The sequence below is a fragment of the Tyto alba genome, unplaced genomic scaffold, assembly GCF_018691265.1.
Source record: "Tyto alba isolate M040663 unplaced genomic scaffold, T.alba_DEE_v4.0 Super-Scaffold_14, whole genome shotgun sequence".
Taxonomy (NCBI): domain Eukaryota; kingdom Metazoa; phylum Chordata; class Aves; order Strigiformes; family Tytonidae; genus Tyto; species Tyto alba.
The window spans coordinates 29,437,485-29,461,987 of record NW_024881276.1 but is presented as its reverse complement, the minus strand read 5'-3'; the positions used below and the strand labels follow the sequence as shown (position 1 = coordinate 29,461,987).

Sequence of the window (24,503 nt, the reverse complement as noted above, 5' to 3'; positions counted from 1 at the left end):
CCCTTCTCCTCCTCCTCCTCCTCACCCTCTGCCCCGCCGCATCCCCGCTCTTCCCGCCACAGCCAGCTCTAAGATGCCCCGCTATGAACTGGCTTTGATCCTGAAAGCCATGCAGAGGGTGAGTGAGGGAGGGGAGACGGGAGGGAGGGAGCCAGGTGGGATCTGAGAGACACCCCCCCCCCCCCCCCCCCCCCCGCCCTAGCCCTCGGCGTGTCTCCTCGTTGCTTCCCTCCCCTCGCCGCCGCCGTGTGCCGCCCCCCTCCCACCCCCCCCCCCCCCCCGCGGCAGCCGCACGGCCCGGCCTCGGGCGCCCGGCGGGCTGGGGGGGGCGGCCCGGCCGGCCCCTGCCCCCGGGGCGAGCCCTGCCCTCGCCTCCGCGCTCGGAAGCGGAGTTGCGCAGCGTGCTTCAGGCTCCCGCGTACCTTTCTCCGCCCTCTCTCCCCTTCCTCTTTTTTATTTTTTCTTTCCCCCTTGCTCCTTTGGAGAGTTTGCTTAGTTGCTCCCCTACAGCCGCAGTCCCCTTCCCCCCCTTTGGTCCGCAGGTAAGCAGATCCCACGCTCGGCGAAACATCTGCATTTCTGCCTCTCTTATACCCCCCCTTCCGCCCCCCGTTTGGTGCAAGTGAACTTAGCCCTCTCCTTGCCCCTGTGCATTGGTGCCACCACGGCCCCCCCTTCCTCTGCAGCACCAGCGCTTTCTATTTGCCGTGTGCTTCACCACCCTTCCCCCCCCCCCCCCCCCCCCCCAGCACCTGCGGTGGCTTCGCTGGGTCCCTTGCTAGGTCGCGGCAGCCACACGCTAGGTCCCCTCGCCCGTGGGAGGCCTTGTGGTGAGCCTGGGTGGGGGAAAGCAAGGACTCGCTCCAGCAAGCTTCCTCTCGTGGGGTGCCAGCTCCCTGCTTGTCCAGCCCCCCTCTACCAGGGAAGTCTTAGGAATTTTTTGTTCCTGCCGTTACTAACACCAGTTGAGCTCTGCTGATACGGCTTGCTGTATCGCCCACGGGAAGGGATGCTAGCCGTTGCCGCTGTTTTTGGCGGCGTGGTGATAAGCTGTGGTGTGAGCGAGTGAGGTTATATGATGCTCTGTCTATTTTACAAGAGCTGAATCAGTGCGGGGGGTGTGTGTACTTGTGTGTAAAAATAAAATAGAAACATCTCTGTGTAGATGGGACCCTTTATTTGGAAAATAATAGCTGATACTGGCCCTTCTCTAGTACCTTCTATAGCCTTTGTTTATCTGCCACTTTCCAGCTTAATATGCAGTACTGGTGTTGGAATGTAGCAGCACTTCTGCTGGGCTGTAACCCTTCTGATCTGACCCAGTGTGGACATGCTTTCTCTCACATTTAACCTTCACTTAAATGAACATGTGTATTTGTCATAGAATAGCAGGAAGCTAAATAGCGTTGCTGTGTTTCTTTCGTAGTTATGGGAGCATGTCTTCATGTATTACATGTGCTGCATATACTAGTACATTTCCATTCATTTTACATGTACCATCCACATGTCAGGGTTGGTGTTTTTTTTTTTTTTTTTTTTCGTAATTTGGCTTAACTGCAGAAGCTGTAGTAGACCTCAGGTGAGTCCTCTAGTGGAGAAATACAGCAACAGGGAAAGAAGCTGGTGACATTGCCGCACCACCTCATGGAGCAGCATTCGCTCTGACAAAACATGCTGCTTGTGGACTTGGGTTGTCAACATGTGATTATTTTTTTTTTTATTTTTATTTTCCACACACCTCCCCAGGTGTGTATAATCCATAGGTAAGGTGATGAGATGCTTTTTGTATACATGCTGTTTATGTGGGAGAGGCGTTATGCAGTGCAGATGCTATAAATGCAGAGCAGGACAGCATGGCAAAACTGACATAATATTGAGACACAAAAAGCCTGACTACTCTGAAAGGGTGCCATGGAGTGCTGTCTGGTGGAAGGCATCTTTGGTTCCTAGGATTTGAGCTCAGAGATACGGGGATAATCTTTTAGCTGTAAGAAGCTTCTAATGAGCATCAGTGCCCTCAGGATTTAACATCTGCAACCTTTTCCTCTTTGAAGTTTGACACTATTATATTCTTTCCTGATAGATGTATCTTAAGGTGTTTTTTAGCTCCGTGATTATGTTAAAACACTTAAGTTTTGGTTCAGGTGTACTTCTATTTTTAACCTACCCTTGCTGTAATTCTAAAATTTAGAGAGTCTATCTCTAGATGCTGTTTTTTTTTTTTTTTTTTGTTATTGTTGCTGTTGACAATACATCAGATCTGTGTGCTTTTTAGTGTTTACTGCTGCCTTTCTTGTGTAATGAGAACACTTGAAAAAAACTTCTGTAGTGGTTATATGCTACATGGTGCTGCTGAATCCCAGCAAAGGGTTGCTCTAATGAACTCCATAGCAATGCATAATCTTGACTGTCATGCTAATTTAAATTAGTCAGAATATGGAGACCTGAATATGGGACTAATAAAATAGTCTGAAATTATGGAGTGACTGCATAATTGCTTCCTGTAGAAGCTGGGGAGATCATATACAGTCCTGAATAAATTACACTGCTCCTTAACAGGAGTGCTTCCTGATGGAGCTGCCCTGGGCAGGGGTTCACGGTCCTGCTGTGTCGGTCCCTCTGTGTGGTGGCTGCGTGCTCCGGTGCCTACTTTAGTCTGAAGCTGGAACAAGTGCTGACTCTTCTCTTGCTGTCTGTGGCACCCTTCCTCATCTTTGACAGCTTCCCTGCCTTGCGAGAGGAAAAAAAATAAAAATCAAAACCACCAAAGTAAGGCCCTGCTGCCTGGCTTTCTTGCACTTTAGGGCTGTTAACTCCTGTGAGCTCCCTGGCAGCTTGAGCACAAGCCTTCTCAGAGCTACAGCCTGGTAGGCTTTCATGCCCCTCTTCAGAGGCAAACTTCATGATTCTGTGGGGCTCCCCCCACCCACAATTGTTCTTAATAGCTACCTTGGCATTTTCGTAGACCTAGGCAGAATAAATCCCTCAAATTAATTTTTGTTGCATTAAACTCTGTTGCTTCCTAGCATTGCTTCTGTTCAGGTTGGGGATCCCTCCTCATTCTTTTCTTTCATGTGGCTTCTGTTGTGAACCACGGAGTCTGTTGTGCCGCTGGTTGCTTCCCCACCCATCTAGCCTCCACATGGTTACAGGGAGAGAGCGTGAGCCCTCTGTCCTGCCTGATGCTCCCATGTCCCCTGGTTTCTTGGCAGGCTTCCTCAGAGCCTCTTCAGCTTTCTTTTGTATCTTAAAAATGCAACACCCAAGAGCTTGGGGGGAGGAGGGGGCAAGGGGGAAGACTTTTACTTTCAAACTCCGTCACCAGTTGTCTGCATGTACTTTTCACAAAAGCTTGTGACTTTGTTCTGAAGTCCAAGCTGAACAACCATTCTCTGTCCTGTTTTGTGGCTTGCATATTATCTGGTAATTGATTTGCACTAGAAATACCGTATTTGTAAATTGCCCATGGACAGTGTCCTCCATCAGCAGAGACTGGTCAGTGACTCTTAGGAAAACAATAATAAAAAACCCTCAAAGCACCCCTAAAATAAGTAAATAAATGAAAAACTACTTCTCTGCAGTATCACTGTATTTGAAGAGTAGCTGCAGTGAGGGACTTGGGTTGTGTTACTCTGTGTCTGAGTATATGGAGGAGATGCTTTGGGAAAAGAAAGGTGTGAGGCCAGTAAATTCTAGTGGAAGTAAATGAATTTTGCTCACCTGTGTGGCTTTCTACACTCCAGCATACAAATAACAAATAGTACGGTGAGGTTGGGGAGTTTGAGGGCAGACTTGTTATTGGTAGTGTACAGATGTATGTAAATAACATGTTGCCTACCCTCAAGAGCCTGAGCCAAAGACTACAATTATGATGAAGGCTGAGGTGCAAAATGAAGACACAGCTGCTCATGCTCTAACCTTTACTATTTGTAGCAAAAGATGAATTTCTAATTATTTCTAACTTTCTCCCAGGAGACTCATCTTCAGCTCTCAGTGGGGGGATTATGGCGGAGCAGGACCTTCAACAGGAAAGGGTAGTGACCCGCTAGCGAATTAGCAGGAGTTGTCTTCTTTCTGGAGAAAGGAGAGGTCTTCTGGGAGCCTTCCTCTTCCTACCCTTCTTGTCTTGCCGAAACTCCCTGGAGAGCCGGGGGAAGGAAGTGGGGGGGGTGGGAAATGGAAGGAAGAGCTGGAAATGGCTTCCTATTGCTCTGATGCTGTTTTGCAGACTGACCACAGGGCGGCAATGCGAGACACCCTCCAAGGAAAATTGCCAGCTTGGGGAAGAACCTAGGACAGAGAGGGAAGGTGGCGGTACTCGCAGTGCTGTTCTTGCTGCTGCTCGGCTCGTGTGAGCTGGGCTACCCCGTCTTTGACAGAACAACTTTATAACGGGATCTGAAGTGAATGAACAGTTTGAAAATACTTTGCTGGCATATTTCACTAAAAATTAAGAAGCATATCAATATTTTAATAGCAGCATACTTTACTCCCCCATGTCACTTGGAGTGAAGGACAAATACGTAGTATATGTGTCAATATTCTAAAACCTTATTACGTTATTTCAGTAAATACTCAGATTAAGGAACCCATCCACCTGCCTCTGTAATACTACAGTGCATCTGAGCTCTCACTTTGACTGGCATGTTCACACAGTGTAACTTGTCTTCAGCATCTGTTTGTTGCCTTTGGAGTGGGTTGCCATCTTTCAAAAATTCCCTACCTGCTGTGGAGATGGTTAGCTATTTTAGGAAAGCCAAAGTAATGGGCAGTAGGGTTGCTTGACATCTTGACTGTTACACTTAATTGCTGTGTAGGCAGCTGCAGCAATTGGGATTTTGATATCTTTGTTGCTAGGAAGAAGGGGAGAGAATGAAGAGGGCAGTAAGCAGGCAGGTATTGGTTTTATTTTCTTTCCCTTCTGGTGAACCTGCCAGTTCTTACAGTTGAATATTACATCTTCCTTGCCCCTCCCTGCTACTTAGGCTAAAATTGCACAAAAGTTTCCCTCTGTTCCCCTTGACTTCTTTAGTAGGCTGAAGCAGGTGGTTCTTCACAGTATTATGCCTAGCAGGGAAGGACCCTTGTGTTGGTGGTGGTGCTGGAAAGAACACCGAAGAGTTGGAACTAAAAGACAAGATTGGAAAACCACAAGATCTAGCGTTGACTTTTCTGTAGTAGTCAGCTTTTTGTATTCTGCCTTAAGCATTTCCATAAGAATAACTGGATTTTGAAGTGTATGATACAGATAGCATTTGAGAATGATACCCTCTTGGCTGACATTTGCCACTTTTCAATCTTAAGAGTTGAGAGCGGTCCTCTATAAAGTTTCTGCTAAGTGTGGGATATGTGCCTAGCTTGGGCATGGGGGGAGACAGAGGATTATTCTCTTTTACAAAATAGTTTAAGCCTTTATATAGTTGTTAGCTAAGTGAATTTGAAACAGTTGTCCAAAGTGAGTACTAAGTTGATGACAAAGAAAAAGGGACTCAAAAGCTTCTTAGTTTATACAGGCTTCTGCAATGTATCGGGTGATGTGCTTGAGTGAGTGCATGGAATGGGGTGCCCTGGTTAATTCTGCCACTCTTGTTCCTTAAGCTGTAGAGCTGCAAGCTTGAGCATTGAGGTGGGACTGTGGGCAGGCACTTGTGTCCCTGCTGGGACTGACAGACTTCAGAGGGTTTTGGCTAGTCCCTCTTCAGTCGGCAGGAATGGCAGCTTAACCTTTATGATATGACTTCTCTTTGCCCCTGTTACCTACTTAGCAATGTGCCCTTCTCTCTTGGCTGTGTGTCTCTCCTCATTTGTTCACTGTGTATATGTGTACATGCGGATGTATCTTGTATATGAACAGGGAGACTCCTGTAAACTTCAGCATGAGCAGGTCGTCTGTCCTTTAACTGTTGAAAAAGAAGGAAGGTGAACCTGTTGTGATAAAGTAGTATTACTGCTTAGTTGTTGTAAAAACCCTCAAAAGTGACTGGCTCTTTTAAAGATGTCCATTGTATCATTTAGAATAAGCTGTTAAATTAATTCAGATATGGATGAGTCTACTTTGTTCTAATACGTCATAAATACCATATTTTGTAATGACAGTAGTTCTTGCTCTCTTTATATGTTCTTTCAGGAGCTGATTTTTCCAATTACCTTATTCCAGAGCTATAATTCTGGCAATTTTCACCCCAACATTACTTTGGTGGTTGTTGATTATTGATCAAATAATTTATCATGCTTTTTGTCAGAGTCCAGCGAGAGCAGGCTGCTAATTATTTGAGTGACAGCCGCCCAGACCTCCTCTGCTACCAGTCTGTGGCAATGTAAGAGTTGCTTATGTGGAAGCAGTTGCTTGATAGAGCTGCATATAGCAGCCTCTGCTGCTTATCCGAGGGCAGCAGGAATCACCCGGTACCAGGTTGTTCCCTTCAAAACCACCTGCCCAGTGGACCAGTAGGAATGTATCTGGTGTGCATTCTTTAGAAGAGCTGGTAAGAATGTGAGAGGGGAGGGGGGCATAAAAGAGAGGACAGGCAATATACAGCTATTTATGTAGAAGTGGAACAGGAAAGATGGGAAGTAAAAATACAGAAAGTAAGGCAAGATCTGTGTAAGTGAAGGACCTGTACTGTGGAAGCACTTGTGCAGATACTGGTGCTGGAAATGAGATATGAAATGCATCACCCCTGGTGAGGAGAGGGGAGGGAAGGAGGCAGATAGCGTAAAGGAAGACTCATTAACCCTAGAAATACGATTGTGAGGAAACTACATTTCTCATCTTGTTTAAATCCTGGTTTGTCCACTTGCAAGCCAGTCCTTGTGCTTCAGTTATGCAGATATCTAAGGAATAATAATTAAAAACAAAGGAACATACAGAGCATGGATACAGGAGGGGAATGTGATCAGTGGAGTGCTTGAGACTATTAGAAAAATAAATCAATATTTGCTAGCTTATAATGTAGGTAATTACAAAGCTTGACGTAGAATAGCATTAGTTGTTTTACAACCAAGATAACTTTATTTAAGCCTTGTGTCAGTGTTTTAAAATCTCCAAGAAGGATCAGAAATCTTGAAAGAGCACCCAGCAAACTAGGAAGCTTGGAGGGCCTCAAACTTAAATTCTAGGATTATATAAGCCCCTGAAACTTCTGTCTCACTTTTCAGTAAAACTTGTGATGCTTTACGTTCTTGGAAAGATCGTGGGCAGCCATAAATGTGATGGAAGCTTGGGGAAATCCTAAGCAAGTTTAAGGAGCCTGGCTTTATTTTTTTTTATCCTCCCTAGAAATTCTAGGAATTTCTTCCTAGTATTTTGCCCAGTTGCATGGTGACTGACACTTCTACTACTCCTTTCTCATTCCCCAGCTAACTTCTGAAGCCTAAACTCGCCTAGCCAAAATCTTCTTTAAGTGGAGTGAACCAGCACCTTTTTCTAGTTAGGAGTATGCTGGTTGCATCAGTTACCACTGAATGGTAATAGCCACTGACTGAATTGCATCTTTGTACCTTGCAGCTAAAGAAAACTGGTATCTTCAGTTGTATTAGGGATTTTACAACACTTTCTGATGGTGTGCTTCTAATAGGAAGATAATATTTTTCCTCTATGTACAGAAAACTTGATTATGTGGTCCCAAAACCTCTACAGAAGTCAAATACTTGCATGTTTATGCTTGTTTTACCCATTCTCTTGCTGTTGCTCTTAGTCACTAAGTACTTCATCAGAGTAATTTAGGTAAACATTTTCACTGCTACTGGCAAGTACTGTTTGTGTTTCTGAACTTTAGGTTGCCACAAGAAGGAATTTGAGTCTTCGGGCTCAGTGTCCCTCTGCAGCTTTCAGCTTAGTATGTTAGCTGACATCTTGACACAGTTACCTGGCAGGAAACGTTCTGCCTGGTGCTGCATGAGGCCAGAATCTTCTATTTTTTTGCCATCTCCTGGAGGAGACACCATCTCCCACCTCCATTAAAATGGCTTGGTTTCCCTGTTTGCCCTATTGTGCTCCTAGTTACTGTTAACAATGTGTCTTCTCAGTACCCTCTTTCCTCTTCTGCTTCCAGTTCCTGTGTAGAAGGAAGAATGTCATTTGTCTGCAGTTGCAAAGAAAAGCATGGTTTCCTTGCTGAGGGGTGGAGCAGCTCATAGTGACAACCTGTCTTTGAGCCTCTGGTAGTCAATCTGCTTGATTTATGGCAGAGGCATGAATGATTCTCCTTATTTGCCAGGGAAGTGTGGCCCAGTTCCTCAGCGGTGCTGAGCAGCAGCTGTACTTTTGCTCTCTTCAGAGAACCCGGATAACATCTGTCACCTGTGTAAACATAAGTCAATTCTTTGGGCTGACAAGGGGAAAAGGAAGTATTTATGACATATTTTCTTTAAACTAATAGTCAGTCTAACTTAAGCTGATGAACTAGTCTGTCTTAAGACTTGAGTAAGATGACTACAGTATGTCTAGGTAGGAATGGAGAAGATAGACTTTCTTTCTGTTACCTCTTTATTTTAACAAATATAAAGGAACTTTCTATCTCCTTCCTTCTGTCCCTAGCTTAACCCTCCCCTCTTCCCCCCTTCCCCTTTAGGTGTTTGGAGTTTTTGGAAGAACAGTGGAAGCAAATAAATCCACTATTCCTGACAGAGTGCTGTGGACTGACTCATGGGGAAAGAAACCATCCAAATGTGAATGCCACAGGCAGTGGCATGAAGTGGCTTGCTGAGGCACTGCTAGTGTTGTATGTTTCAGAAAATAAGCCATCTTCCTCTTGCTTTGCAGTTCAGCAGTAATGCAGCTGCTGTTGTGTTTACGGAGTACTGAATGAACACTGCAATAAATCCACATACTCCTTCTGCTTTTTTTTTTTTTTTCCTTTCCTGCCCTCCTTCACTTGTGACTTGGTGGGAGACCTAAACAGGTGTATACACTTGGGATGGGGAGGAAGAATGGTTAAAACCAGCAACAACTAAATTGATCTATTACTCTAACACTATCTGTCATGGTGCGTTTCAGCCTCAGTGGACCTTACAGTACTCCAGTTACTGCTTCAGTAATAGTCCACAATAGCATTACATTTCTGACTGGCAAATGCAGTGTAGTTCTCTGTTTCTTCTGCTGAACTGCATGCTGTGAGGTCACTTATTTCTCTCATGTCTCCTTCAGCTGTCCTTTAGAAAAGAGTCAAGAAGAATGTATTGTGGAGCAAGCTGCTTTTTCTGATGCTGCAGTAAAGTGAAGACCAGAACTGGAGCGATTCCTGAAACCCCAGACAAAAAAAAAAGTGCATTATGTGTTCATAATGACTCCTTTGAGTGACTGACTTGAACCTTGCACCTCAAATTGGACTTTTGTGGTAGTGATGGTTTATAGAGTTGCCTCTGCAGCACCTGTGTTCTCCAAGGCCAGCTGAAGTGTTGATGCAGTACCACCTTGGGGCAGCAGAGCACGTGTGGCAAACAGGTTAGTCAGGTGGCTGCTGGTTCAGGTAACTTGTAAATGTGGTGCTCTTCTACTCCAGCCTGTTGAGCTGCTGGGAATGCCAGTCCAGACCTTAACTCAAGTTATTTATTAGATGCTACAGGTCAACTTCTGCCTCTGAGCTTTCCTGCTTCCTACGACATACCCTGTTTGTCCCAGGTGGGATTCCTGTCCGGCTCCTCTGCCTCGACTCTTCTACCCCAGCTTGTGGTTCACAAGGAAAAGTCCTCAAACTGCGGTCCTGGACGTTTAGGGCTCTGTTGAGCAGCTGGCAAGGATAGCCTCTGCTTTTTCAAGGGCATGTACTACCTAACTTGATATGTATAAGTTATTCCATGAAGAACGTTTGTGCTGCTTTTTTTTCTGTTCTAGAGTGCTGCAGTAAATGGAATGAAGCTTTTTCCTCTTTTTTTTTCTTTTTTTTTTTTTTTTTTCTTAGACAGGCTACCTCAGACAACCTTGTGTTTACTGTGGAGCAGTGGACAGGTAGGAACTTGTTTGCGTGTTTGTAGCAGGTAGCCTGCAGTTTAAGCAGGATAAAAAACAGACTTGAGGGGTGGAATGTTGTATAGGCCTGCTCAAGGTGTGAGACTTCTATTTTTTTCTTTTTTTTTTTTTTTTTTTTCAGGGCAAGAGATTGTTAGTATTTTCCATATAGGTGTTGAGCCTGGCAATCTGGGTACGTTTCTTCAATGAAAGTGAGTTTTTCAATGGGTAAAATGCTACCAGTATGAGTTAACATACCCCTGCTAGAAGAAGGTGGAAAAGAAAAACATTGCTTCTAAGAGCGAATGTCAAAAGTATTTCGAAGTCTATGAACAATGTTAAGCATGTGCTTAATTTGCTAAAAAATGATAGCAGTGGACACTCCTGTGTGATATGTGGGTGTCTGCATTATCAAATTAACCCTTAAAGCATTGGCCATTAGGACTGACTAACTGTAAGAGAAAAGGGAAGTTAGCTGAGAAACTTCCCATCTGCTGAAAGAGAAATAGATTGAGCAGAAAACAGTTGCTTGAGGACTGAAACAGTTTGATCCTGGCATATTTAAGGACCCGTCTTATTAGAAAAGCACTGTGGAGAAAGTTTTCCTTTAAAACAATCATACAAATTTCTCCTGAAAATCTCACCCTAAATCTGCCTTGCAATATCTGGTATCTCTTCAGGGAATTGCTTGAGACTTTTTTTAAAGGACAGGCTGCATGTTGGAGGGACGTGTATTGTTTCACCAAGCTGTAGCCCTCTATCTTCAGACAAGAGGGCAACGCATTGTTTTGTGTCTTTGATATGATCCAGCTAGAAAATAGGGAAAAAAAATTCACAGTCCTTTAGCAGCAGCGCTTTCTGTCTTTTTTTCTGTCAGTGCCACAATGTACGTTGCTCTAATAACTTGAGATTAAACTCGCATGGGGCGTCTCAAGTCCTTCTTAAGACTTGAGGTCATAACTTGCTGAAAGTTCAGAGGGATGAGTCTCATTTTTGTAATGAAAAAACGTTCCAGGGTTATTTTAGAATTAGGTCTAATAAGAAACTGGTACAAGAAGCTACTTTAGTACAATAATTTACTGATAGTGCAGCAAGCATTCAGCTGTGTTCAGCTCTGGGACCCCCAACATAAGAAGGACACGGGCCTGCTCAAGCGGGTCCAGAGGAGGTCATGAAGATGATCAGGGGGCTGGAGCACCTCCTGTATGAGGACAAGCTGAGAGAGTTGGGGGTCATTCAGCCTGGAGAAGAGAAAACCCCAGGGGGGACCTTATAGTGGCATTCCAGTACTTAAAGGGGACCTACAGGAAAGATGTTGAGGGACTCTGTCAGGGGATGTAGTGATAGGATGAGGGGTAACGGTTTTAAACTGGGTAGATTTAGACTAGATACAAGGAAGAAATTAGTTCCTGTGAGGGTGTTGAGGCACTGGCACAGGGTGCCCAGAGAAGCTGTGGCTGCCCCCTCCCTGGAAGGGTTCAAGGCCAGGTTGTCTGGGAGCACCCTGGTCTGGTGGGAGGTGTCCCTGCCCAGGGCAGGGGCGTTGGGACTGGGTGATCTTTAAGGTCTCTTCCAACCCTAAACCATTCTGTGATTTTCTGAAATTTGTAGTGGCTGCTGAAAACTTTTCATGGTGTTGCCCAAGCAAGCTGAACCCTGCAAAATTACAATGTTGATTACAAAGTGATGGTTCAGGTTTCTGTAGACTGATTATTTCAAATGCATGGCCTGGCTGTACCTTCCGGTGGAAAATGTTCAAGAAACTTCACATATTGTTTATTTGGGCTAGAATGAGCCCATTGTAGTTTGGCAAATATCCTAACTGAGAAATGTTACAATTTATTTAAGGGCAGCTGCATCTTCTACTTATATACTTTTCAGAGGGCTTGAACGTGCTTGGAATAGTCATACTATGAGCTGGGTACCCCTTGTATCAAATAGATGTAGTTTCAACAAATATTTTTGTGATTTATGCATTTCACTATATAGTATAGTTTTGCCAGGTCGTTGATTAACCTAAAGGGAAGATGGTGGGAAGTGAACTAAAGTTCAAGTCTAATGTTTTTCAGTAACAGAGCAGGACAATAGGAGGGGGGAAAATACTGATTGTTTCTATTTCATTATCTTGTCCATTATTCTAAATTTCTGTATAGCAGTTTTTCTTTTCACTGTGTCTGAGTAAAATCTCTTCTTCCCCTTTCCTAAAAATATTTATAGTTTTGGTATAAACATTATAATATAGTTGTATTTGAAAATTTAGCTGAACATAGTAAAAGATGCAACGCTGTTAAAGTGTTACTCAGAAGTGCTTAAAAATGAGTAGTATATTATGCTTGTATCTGATGGTATCATATAATCTGAAGTGTTTACAATTTTGTGTTGGATTAAACTAATAGACCATTTAACTACTGCTGCATTTCCGGGTGGGGATAAATGCGAATTTTTCTATGGAAGAATTTAAAATACATCTGTGGTTTGAGGCTTATGAGCATGATAAATTTAGCACACTACTGTAATCAGTCCATTTTGTGCCATGTCTCTGTAGTCTTGTCATTATTGGCTATAACTCCAGCAGAATGAATATCTGTATTCTCATGTGGGTTTGTGGTGGTGGTGGGGAACCCTTATTATCTTTTTCGATTCTGAACTACTCTTGAAAAACAGCCAGCTTGTACGAATAACATAATAGTGAATTTCTCCTTAAGGCTGAAGTTGTGGTTTGCTGTAAGGTATTTTTAAAATTCATCTGCCTTAAGGAGAAGTGCACATTCTTACATCAGCACTGTTGCTGCCTTCAGTAATGCACAAAGTAAGGCAGAGGGGGGAGTGTGTACATTTTCAACCTTAACTATAGTTTTTATTATGGTCTATCTGAGAATTTGTAATGTTTTTATTTAATTGGTTATTTTAAACAAAATTAATATTCTGCAAGGATGCTAAACAAGAAACCACCCAAATACTAGAATATGTTATCTGGGTGTTTGTATTTATCATAGATTAATAGGGAAATGTGGGCTTCAGCATAGTGCCAAAGCACTTCTGCCAATGAAGTGGAAGGGGGAATGCCTGAAGCTGATGCTTGTAAGACTTCTAAGACTGGTGGACCTTATGGTTAGAAAAAAGATCTGGTGATTTTTTTTGTGCCTACATTACCTTTACCACTGGGTGGGAAAGAGTGGAGTCAGACCCTGTTTCTTACTCTTCTTTAGTAATCTTGAATACTAAAGATTTGTGTTCTGATCTTTAGACTAAACCGGTTCTTTGCTTTGGTCTTCTCTTCCTTTGCTGTGCCCATTCAGTGTAGGAAGTAGAAGACTCTGATGTCCAGCACTCTCTAAACTCGTTAGAAGGTTTTGGGTGGGTATAGGTAAACAATACCTCCCCAGGTATAAATAGGGGAGAGGAGCATCCTGTCTCGATGGCAGAGGTAGGAGCCAATGTGCAGCTTTTCAGTGCCCTTTCCTTTCCCACCTGTCTGGCCATCTGCCAGCAAGTCTTTTTAATATTCCCTTTCCTCTGCTTTGGGCACTTCAGTCCTGCTTGCCTAAATGAGTGCCTGTTTCCTGACATGCTTTGGTAGAATTGAGTGTGATTGGGGAGTTCAGGAATAGAGCATCAGGATATGCTTTGCCTCAAAACCTTCTACCTCTGATGTTAGGGGTCCTTTTCATGTGGGGATGCAAATGGATGGTGCTGGGCACAGTGCTTCCTGGCATCCTAGCAACTGTGACTGATACCAAATCTATTCAGTTTTCCCTCCTGTGCCTAGGGTGCTCTCAAAAAATCCTGAAACCATGTGGGTATCAAAAGGCACTTGGCTGACAGAAATACCCTAAAGCTGGATGTCAGGCATAGTTTTGCTTTTGTCACTTGTTTGAATGGGACTTTTTCTTCACTTAGATTACATGGGATATGTATTAAGAGCTTTCAGAGTAAAATGTAACCCTGTCATCATCTGTACCCCAGACAGGTGCAAACTCATCTAAAACCTGTGGAATAACCTTGATTCTCCAGCTGATACTAAATTTATGTTGTTTTTTGACAGTGTTGTGACTTCACTTTGATTTCTAGCTCTAGCAGCCAGCTGGTGTCTCAAGTGCATGCATATGATGCCAGGATCTGTGAAGATTTTGTGGGGTGCAGTGCTAGAGCAATACAGGAAATGACTAGCCAGGTTAATGTTCCTTAGTGGTGGTTTGATTTTTTTTTTTTTTTTAATTTTATTTTTTTTTCCTAAGATTGTCTGAAAGAGGAAGGCCTGTTTAGTGGCTTGAGAAGTAGACTTGTGAGACTCTAAAGAAAAATAAAATGTATTTCTGTTCCTTGCCTTGTTGTGGGGAATTTGGGTCATTTAATACTCTAGAATTGCTGCGTCTCTTAAGGTACTTGTAAATGTTAAAGTTGACTTGTAAAAGGCATTACTATTTAGTTCTACAAATATTTAATTATGTGTATTATGGATTGCGTAAATACAGCAGAGAAATATAAGGGGGAAAAAATCTGTGGTATTCAGTCATTGTTTTATTAGACTTCAAATTTTTTCTCATTACTTCATGAAATTCTTCTCTAATTCAATCTTTGTCTTTTGTCTTTGCTGCCTTGCAGGGTTGGTACAGTAGGCCTCACTAAACTTAGCTGCAACTAAGAATTTCTCCTACATCAACTGAGTTAAGGCTGATGCTCTTGTGGAATGTGGATTAAAAGTGCGTGCTAAGTTCCAAATTTCCATTTGAGAAGCGGAGAAAGTAAATGTACCACAACCACCAGCATCAGGACAGCAAACCAAGGGACAAAGAATTTGATCCACAGTGTTGATATATGTTAACTGGTTCACGTGTTGCTTAAAAGACGTTTGCTGGGGGGCGAGAAGTGGACGTCAGCTGTGCGAAGTCATTTTGTTTACAAAAATGAGGGCTTCTTTGGAAACAGCAGACATTGCCATTGTGGCACTGTACTTCGTGCTTGTAATGTGCATAGGTTTTTTTGCCATGTGGAAATACAATCGGAGCACCGTAAGTGGCTACTTCTTGGCAGGGCGTTCTATGACCTGGGTAGCTATTGGTGCATCTTTATTTGTGAGCAATATTGGAAGTGAACATTTCATTGGGCTCGCAGGATCTGGAGCAGCAAGTGGATTTGCAGTAGGTGCATGGGAATTCAACGCCTTAATGCTTTTGCAGCTTTTAGGATGGGTCTTCGTCCCAGTCTACATCCGGTCGGGAGTATACACCATGCCTGAATACTTGTCCAAGCGTTTTGGAGGGCATAGAATTCAAATATATTTTGCAGCATTGTCTCTAATTCTTTATATCTTCACCAAACTCTCAGTTGACTTGTATTCAGGGGCACTTTTTATTCAAGAATCGCTAGGTTGGAACCTCTATTTGTCAGTTATCCTCCTTATTGGAATGACTGCACTGTTGACTGTGACTGGAGGTCTTGTGGCTGTCATCTACACAGATACCCTTCAAGCTCTGCTTATGATTATTGGTGCCCTCACACTTATGATCATAAGTATTACGGAGGTTGGTGGGTTTGAAGAAGTTAAAAGAAGGTACATGTTAGCGTCACCAAATATTACGTCTATTTTGTTAACCTACAACATTTCCAATACCAATTCCTGCAATGTCGACCCCAAACCTGATGCTCTTAAAATGTTGCGCGAGCCAACTGATGAAGATATTCCCTGGCCTGGATTTCTGTTGGGACAGACCCCAGCTTCTGTCTGGTACTGGTGTGCTGATCAAGTCATAGTTCAGAGAGTTTTAGCTGCAAAAAACATTGCTCATGCCAAAGGATCCACTCTGATGGCAGGCTTCTTAAAGTTGCTGCCGATGTTTATTATAGTTGTCCCAGGGATGATTTCACGAATACTGTTTGCAGATGATATCGCCTGCATTAATCCGGAACACTGTTTTCAAGTCTGCGGGAGCAGAGCTGGATGCTCTAACATTGCTTATCCACGTTTGGTGATGAAACTTGTGCCAGTTGGTCTGCGGGGACTGATGATGGCTGTGATGATCGCTGCACTGATGAGTGACTTGGACTCGATATTCAACAGTGCCAGCACCATATTCACGCTTGATGTCTACAAACTCATTCGGAAGAGTGCGACGTCTAGAGAACTGATGATTGTAGGAAGAGTCTTTGTTGCGTTCATGGTAGTTATAAGCATTGCCTGGGTCCCGATAATTGTAGAAATGCAAGGTGGTCAGATGTACCTTTATATTCAAGAGGTAGCAGACTACTTGACCCCACCGGTGGCTGCTCTCTTTCTTATGGGTATCTTTTGGAAGCGTTGCAATGAGCAGGGGGCTTTCTATGGTGGAATGGCCGGGTTTGTTCTTGGAGCGATACGGTTGATACTGGCGTTTGTCTATCGTGCTCCGGAGTGTAACCAGCCGGATACTAGGCCAAGCTTTATCAAAAACATCCATTACATGTATGTTGCGACAGCTCTGTTCTGGATCACTGGGATTGTGACCTTTGTAGTAAGCCTCCTCACGCCTCCGCCTACGAAGGAGCAGGTTCGGACGACCACTTTCTGGGCTGTGAAAAACAGGAATGTAAAAGAGAATGCCACAAAGGGGGAGCTGTACAAAGTGCAAGAAAAGAGCATCCTCAAGTGCAATGAAAATGCTAACCATATCATTCCAAACGGCAAATCGGAAGAAAATATTAAAAATATTAAGCCGGAGGATATCAATCTTCTGGTCACTTGCAGAGATGACAGCAACCCGGTGATTTCTGTGAGTCACTCTGAAGTTGAGACACCAGTTGATTGTTATTCGAACGGACAAGCAGCTTTGATGGGGGAGAAGAAACATGAGGAAGAGACTGATGATAGAGAGAGACATTTGAAATTCATAGATTGGTTCTGTGGCTTTAAAAGTAAAAACATGAACAAGAGAGCTGTTCGGGAGATTGAGGAAGAGACTGTTTGTTTACAAATGCTGGAAGAGACTCCAAAAGTTAAACTATTACTAAATACTGGACTGGTCTGTGTCTGTTCGCTTGGAATATTCATGTTTGTCTATTTCTCTTTGTGAGTGAATAGTGAACTTTTAAGGGTATGGCTAAACATACAGAAGTTGATACAGGTCTCTGGAGATTTTGTTTTGTTTCGTTTTTTTTTCTTTACAAATAACATAACCACAACCCAGGCATTGTTTACGCTATAATTGTAAGATCAACTCTAGCCTATTTAGAGACCATTTGAGACATGTTGTCCTATCTCTGCTGAAAGCAGAAAGTGTTGTGTGGTGTCTTTGTCTTTTCCCTTTTGTCCTACTTTTTTTTCCCATTTGCAGTACTAACATTTTGTTTTTTCAAGTATAAATGTATAAATATACCAAAGGCATTCAGGTGGCTGTGTTTGAAGTCAAGCAGTTACAGAGCTCAGTTATCATTAAGATGAAGATAACAAGTAATCATTTACTGTTGTGTAAAATCTAAATGATTAAAGCTGTGTCAAAAGATTATTTTTTAAAAAATGTAGGGCTGCGATGCACATCACTGTAGTTGTTCTTTGTAACAGCTGTATTACCTCGGCCAAGTTAGCACTTTTTAATTTTGCTCACTTCTAGATTTTTTTTTTTCAGTTTCTCATTTCTCTTACGGCAACAACAGGAAGACGTTTTGTCTTGTCTTGTAGCACTTAAAAACATGATAGCTGTTAGTAGTTTTTTGTTATTTTTTTTTTTTTGTAAGAAAATTTTTGGCTTTTGATTTTTACCCACTGTAAATTCTACTACTGAAAAGTTGCTGTATTTAAAAAAAGAAAAAAAAATATAAAAAAAACCCCAAACAAACCAAAAAACCAGCAAACCCTGGAGATGACAAACGGGCAGTGGAGGAGAAGGGGGAAAAGGAAAAATAAAATACTCTTTATTTGGGTTTTGTAGTATACTGAAATAGAAGAGTATATATTCAGCCTCTTCAGTCTCCAAACCTTTAGGACATAATTAGGGTTAGCCTCTTTTTAGAGAAAAAACTGTACGTACGTTCTACAGCATGGGAAAAAGAGAAGTGTGAGACTTTTGCATGTCTTCAGTTTGGTAAGCACACTGAAAAATAACTCTTTTCCTCTGCTGTGTACATCTAGAAGGAAATACTCTGCAGCCCTACCATTGCTGCATACTGAGTCTGTAAGGGGAGAAAAACAAGTGGGGAAGACAAGAAGGGGAAGTGGGGGAAAGAGGTGGAAGTGATTTTTATTTTCCAGAGTCCTTTTGCCTCATGTCTTCTCCCACTTCTTCTTTCACCCTGCCAAACCTTCTTTTTTAAGGAATAACTCCTGAGGGATTCTGTGTCAGGAGAGAAGGAGCATGTGCAGTTGTAATCTGTGTCGGCAATTGAGGTCTACCCTTACAATTATTCAAAACAAGGTGAAACTTTTCCCAGGTGATCCCAGAGGATCAGCAGGTCTCAAGTTGCTGAGGTTCTTTTGTCCCAAAGGATGGATGCCCGAGGCAGGGATGAACAGTTCCCAGGTGTGGAGGACGTGTGTGTGCAGCAGGTCGGTGGAGCTCAGCAGACCAAACGGTTGCAGAACTTGGCCCACATCCCCCTTGTTAGAGCAGGAGAACGTGTTACCATCTGGGGTGCTCTTGCTCTTACGCTAAACCAAGTCAGGGCCTGGTTTTGGGTGCAGAGGCCAGCTGACAGTGTATGGCTGCACTCATAGTATTAAACTACCTACTCTCTAGGACAGAGTGGTCATATCCAGGCTTCCCGTGAAAATAATTCCTCCAGTTGTCTTTGCTCCCAGGCTAGTCTCAGGACTTGTTTGGGAAAGCACAAACTGGCTAGGCCAAAAACAGTCTGAGGGACCATGCTGATAGTTCATCAGCACTGATTCAAGGGCCCAGCAATATTTCCTTGGCACTTAAACAAGAACCACTCCCTGTGGGTGAAATAGTTCTGTAGAGATGAAATCTGGGTTAATCCTGCCTTCAACTGCTGGAGAAAGTTTGCTTTCCAGTACAGTGGTGCTGTAAGCTGCAAGCCATCCAAATAGCTTTTAGTAGTATGATGTATAATACGTATTTTCAGATAAAATGATGAACTTCCATTTTTTGTGTCTCTTCTTGTTTGTTTTGGTGTATTTTTAAATCAGTGGCATTCCATTCATTCCGAGACTTTAAACAGAGGCCAAGATGCCCCACCTTTCTTCACTTCGTTTAGTTGTTGCTGCTGGAAAGTAGACTACTCCTAACTGGAAATACAGTAAGAAGTGTAGGAGTGGAGTTGCAATATATGTAGAAGAGGAGAGTTACCATACCTAAGTCTTGATGTTAATCCCAGTGTGACAGGACACATTTTCTTACAGTTTGTGTGGCTGGCTTCATTCAGAAAAACCTTTTTGTTGGTAAAATTGGTATCCTATTTTAAATCCTTTTTAATGGTAGAATTCTAGCATGTGAAATACATAAGTGGCATCTCAAGTTACTTCATTAGTGAGCTGAGTTGGGAAGGATGGTACTATAAGATGTTAAAGCATAGTTAATTGTTTCTATGCAGGATAAAGTAATCTAGGGCAAGATTTGATCTTAGTGGGATCAGAATGAACATACTTGTGGAGAGTAAAGATAAGTCTTAGTCCAACAATATTGTCTTGAAAAGGCCAGGATCTGGCTAATGTGCCAAATTTGACACACAGAGAGAGAGAGACTCATCTACCAGGCACTGTCCCTTAGTAACTTGGCATGTCTTTCTATCCGCGACTGGTACTTGGATTTTCCAGACCAGTCCTCTTTGCTCTCTATTAACAAATGCATTGCCACCTAACCTGAGAAGCCAGGTTAGCTCAGGGACCCTTTTGCTTGGCTGCTGTTGCTTCATCTGTGCTTGCTTTTTTTCCCGGGGTGCCTTACATGGTTACGAAGCTGAAGGCATGGCTTTTATTGCCACCTGAAGAGTGGTTTGCTTATAATGGCTTTTCCCAGCTTGCTTTTTCTCCTCTCTTCACCCCCAAGTCATTTGATGTTTATAATGTTAATACACGGGATGCCTGTATCGTGTTCAGTATAACTATAGTCAGATCCATAGTGAAATTATCCTTTGACTGGTAGGAAGTCACAATCCTTTGCAAGTGTATGGTGCAGCATTTGATTGTTGAATCTGAGATACTTCATCTTCCAGTTAATGTATTCTCATTTTTGCTAAACTAGGAAGTTGCCACATTAATCACAGTGGAAATTGGCAGTCAGTCAGGATCTTAATAAAGTAATACTTTGCGTCCCCCCATCTTTAGATCTGTTATTGTGAAGAAGCTTTTAAGCAAATTATTTCTTCAGTGCTTTTTCCTCTTCAGTCATTTAAAAATGTGTTTCTATGCTACTCTCTGCCTAATGCTGGCCTCTTTAGTCGTATTCTGTTTTCATGTCTTAGAGGTCATGGAACTTGCTAATGTTCTTTGCATATTATCACTTCATAAAAAGCCTTTACTAGAAAAAAAAAAAAAAAACAAACCAGTTAAATTATAAAGCTTCAAGTAAACTGTCTGTTGGTAACCAAATACCTTGCTCTGTGTTATGGATCTTAGTATAAGCAGCTGCTTGATGACTTTTTATAGCGTAAACATGCCTTTGCTACTCTTCTGATCATGTTCTACATGGAAGAGGTGTTAACCCAGGTTAATACGTTTTAAACACCAACTTTTTGGTCCAGTAAAACTACAAAGTGTCTCCCATAATGGACAATCAGTTCCATAAATTTTAATGCCTGGCCTCCTCCTTGGCAGGACTGGCTAGTCTTGCAGGGGTAGATCCAGGAGGACACGTGCTTCTGTCTTGCAGCAATTGGTTTATTTATTGCCTTGAGCTTAGAATGGCAGTCTTGCAAAACTTATTTTGGAATAACACCTTTTTTTGTTATTTCCCTTAACTTATTTTTTCTGTTAAGATATTTGAATTTTCTCCCAGGAACTTGTTAGAAGCTTTTTATTTAAAAAAAAAAAAAAAAAAAAAAAGGCTTCTTGAGAGTTTAATAGTACATTCTGGGAGACTGTTCTTATTTAATTTTTTTTAAATGAATGATTTGATGCTATTCTCTGCCAAAGTTTAAGGGGTTTTTGTTGTTTTTGTAATTTTTCCTGTTAGCTTTTACTAATACCTGAAAGGAAACAGTGAGAGATTGTAAGAAACTAAAATGGTCTTCAGTATACTGCTTGTGTATTTTCTACTTCTCCAGTTCTGTGTTCCCCTTTCCACCCTAATCCCAGAAGGGCCAGCATGAGACTTCTGATGCAAGTCATGAAAGTACTGTAACTGAGTAGTGAAAAGGATTTCCCACAAGGTTACAGTGAAGCAGGCAGAGCCATCCAAGGATCTCTGCGCGAACACTTAAAGCAGAAAATGCTTACAACTTTAAAACGTACAGCTTTATTTTTTTTATATATATATTTTTTTAAATCCTAAGATAAAGGAGGTGTTGGGAGATGCTCCCTTTCAGAGAACAGGATACATGGAAGAAGTTGGAGTTGCTAAGCTCTAGCTTTCTTGAGGAAATCTTTGGATTTAGCATGTATAGCGAAGCAAAAATACTCATCTGTTAATTTGGTATTCTGTATGTTCTGTGCCCTTAAATGTAATTGTTTTGAAAATAAAACTAACTTTGTTATGTGATGTTAAAAAGCAGACTTGTGTGCAATGTTTTAAATTTTTTTTAAGAAAATGTTTGTATATAATTAATGGTTTAATGTGCTTTAATTGGCCTAAGGTAAAGAGTAGTCCTAGAATGTAAACATATATAATTAGGATTTCTGATTTCACTGTGAGATCTCTGAACTCTCTTGTTTGCAAAGTGGTTTGTTTTGTTTACAAAACACTTTCTATTATTTCTTTTATGGTGTTGGTTTAAAGGCATTTGCTTCACTTCTGTTCTAATACTGAATTCATGGTATAGTGACATCTGGTGACACTTAGCATTATCAGTTTCACTGTGTAAAGTCAGACACTTTGAGCAAAAATGGTAATGATATGACAATTCTCTGTGTCTATGAATACACGTTTTTAAATGAGGTGGTTATAAAAATAGTTGCTGTGCAAAATGTTAGTAGTCTTCTTCAAGAAGAAAGCAAATTTTCTAATATCACTAGAGCAGTCTCTTCATTCATCTTCTTATTTTTAAAGCACAGTGTCAAAGTGATGCTGCTTTACCTTGTATCTCTGATATAATGTTTTTTTAGATATCTGTGAAGTATTTTTGTTTTTTGTTGCTGTTGTATTTTTCTGCAGATTTTATATAAAATACCAGTTAATGAACTACCTTTTTTTTTTGTTCGTTTGTTTTTTAAACTATTGAACTAAAATACATTTCAGACCAAAACCAAATGATATCATATAGCATTCGAAACCTGCCTTTTTCCTTGTCCCTCTTTTTTTTTTTTCCTTTGAAATAATCCAAATGGGCATGTAGATAAGATCACTATAATGGATCCAGGTCTCTTTTGGTAAAGTGTTATTTAAAGGTCTGTTAAGATCTTATAAGACAATATACTGAAAAAAAAAAATAATATTGTAGTAGGAGTATAGATTTAGAAGTGTTAATGAGATTAATACAGCTTAATTATATTGTAAGTTGCTACTGTCCTTAATGACAAGCTTTTTGTCATAGAAACGATGTATGATAAATTAATTTTGGTCTAGTGTATAGAATTATCATATTGCTATAAATCTTTGAAGTAAATCTGATGCAAAATTTTCATAGTTAGCATTGCTGGCCCTGTGTATACTGTTCTTTGTATACTGTATGCATATTATTTTGCCTACTGCATTAGTCTCAAACTAAAACTCTTATTAGAGAGTATTTGGATACTTCAGACTGTGTTTCTTGCAGTTTACATTCCTTTACCATGGCATTTTGTCCTGTCTAAAAGTATTGTATGGAAATGTTTAAAACTTCTGTACAAAGTTTCAATAAAAATAGAGAAAAAAATACAACAACAGAATAGATATTTGTGAAGCTATTTTGGAGAACCTGTCCATAATTGTCATACGTATTCTTACTTGTAGTAAGCCTTGCATCCCTATATATAAAAATACTTCCCATTTTTCCCCTGTTATTAAAAGGCAGACCTCTTGAAGGAGGGTGTGGGCATTTGGTCAAAGAAAGGGGAAAAAAAAAAAATAGTCAAACTAGGTTCTTTGAAACTGCAAGAACTGAATCCAAAATATGGGTGCAGAGTTTGGCACTTTAGGCCAGCTTGTGTTGTGGGGAGGTGGGGCTGGGGTGGGCTGCACTGCACCAGACTGATGCTTCTACGACCCGAAGCTCAGGATGCTGGCAGGGCAAGGTGAGCTGCCTGGAGCACCTTGCAGAGCAGCAGCTTGCATGCAAAACAAAATATGGGTGAACCCTCCTTTACCAGAGCAGCCTTGTTGGATATTGTGCAAAATTGTGTTGTATTTTTTTTTTTTTTAATACCTCCAGCTGTGCTTTGCTATCCCTCTGGGACTGCCCCAGCCTTGATGCCACAGCGTCTGTCTTGTGTTTATTTCTGACTGTGATCTGGGAATCAGTCCTGATGGCCAAGTCCTCCAAGGAGACCATGCCAGCAGTCACGCTCTGAGAATGATGTGTGATGCTGTCATCTCCTTTGCAGGAAGCAGTTATAGCTTGCGGAAGCCAGTGCATAGGTAGTTGCCTTGGGGGAGGGAAGGATACCTTCTCACAATTTTTATTTGAACAAGACCAAAACATCAACACAGTTCTGTAAGCAGAAACCCAACATGAGTCTTCTGCTTCCTTCTCCCCTTTGTCCCTGTCCCCCATAAAGACATGTTTGAACTAATAGCCATAGAAAGCATGGTGTGAATCAGGATTTCTTCGTTGTCCAGTGATGGTGGTTCAGCAAGGAGTGGGGCAGGCCTGGCGTTCAATCACCTGTGGATCGGGGTTAAGATGTTCTTTCAGAGATGGGATGCTGATGAAAACGGAGAGACACTAAGCCCAAATGTTCAGCTGCAGAGGAAATGCTGTGTTCATCAAAATTATTCTTGGTATTCTCTACTTTTGTTGCCGTGTTGTAAAAGAAAAGTGGAAGCTTTGCTGTTGTTTGTCACAGGAATGGATAAAAAACATTTTTTGAGAATCTTTGGATTTGGCATGAAAAATAAGCTGTTTCCTGCCTGTAGACTTGGTTTGGATTTGTGATTTCCAGGAGGGAGTGGAACTCCTGTGTTTTCATTACTTATCTGTTAACTGATTATCTAATTAGTTTATTAGGTAATCATTCAGTGAGCAGCCTTCCATTTCATTGATTTTAAAAGAGGTTCAAGAAGCCTCTGTCTCCAGCTGGTTCCATTCCTATTAGTTAGCAAAGACTCTGTCAATCCCCAGTTTACTGATGTTTGAGACTTCAGAGTTTCTTTGGGTGTGGAGTCCTGGCCCAGGCAAGTTGTGGGCAGGTTCAATAAATGCTGCAGCGGCATTTATTTTGAGGGTTCACTGGAAAAACCCAAGGAGGTGGTGGTAATGAGTACTCTTTGCCTGCTGGCTCTAAAGTGAATTCTCCCTCCTTGGATGTGGCTGTCCCAGTTTGCCCTGTGCA

At 41.9% G+C, this 24,503-nt stretch overlaps 2 protein-coding genes across 7 annotated transcripts in view; both read left to right on the top strand.

Moving 5' to 3' along the window:
- On the top strand, positions 1–22,901 carry SLC5A3 (solute carrier family 5 member 3). Of its 6 annotated transcripts, XM_033011281.2 has the most exons (4): positions 85–118; positions 8,574–8,723; positions 9,149–9,445; positions 14,555–22,901. In XM_033011281.2, the coding sequence occupies exon 4, from the start codon at positions 14,857–14,859 to the stop codon at positions 16,996–16,998; it is 2,142 nt and encodes a 713-aa protein (XP_032867172.1). In that variant the 5' UTR covers positions 85–118; positions 8,574–8,723; positions 9,149–9,445; positions 14,555–14,856; the 3' UTR covers positions 16,999–22,901. The 6 variants fall into 6 exon arrangements, with proteins under 6 accessions (XP_042644368.1, XP_032867172.1, XP_042644371.1 ...); XM_042788434.1 differs by lacking the exons at positions 8,574–8,723; positions 9,149–9,445 and having other exon boundaries at positions 1–118; XM_042788437.1 differs by lacking the exons at positions 85–118; positions 8,574–8,723; positions 9,149–9,445 and adding an exon at positions 385–542.
- The window catches only part of MRPS6 (mitochondrial ribosomal protein S6), a 47,222-nt gene continuing 22,741 nt past the window's right edge, over positions 23–24,503 (top strand). Inside the window, exon 1 of the mRNA XM_033011282.2 lies at positions 23–118. Within this exon, the coding sequence (XP_032867173.2) occupies positions 74–118 (45 nt within the window). The 5' untranslated portion in view covers positions 23–73. The remainder of the gene's footprint in view (positions 119–24,503) is intronic.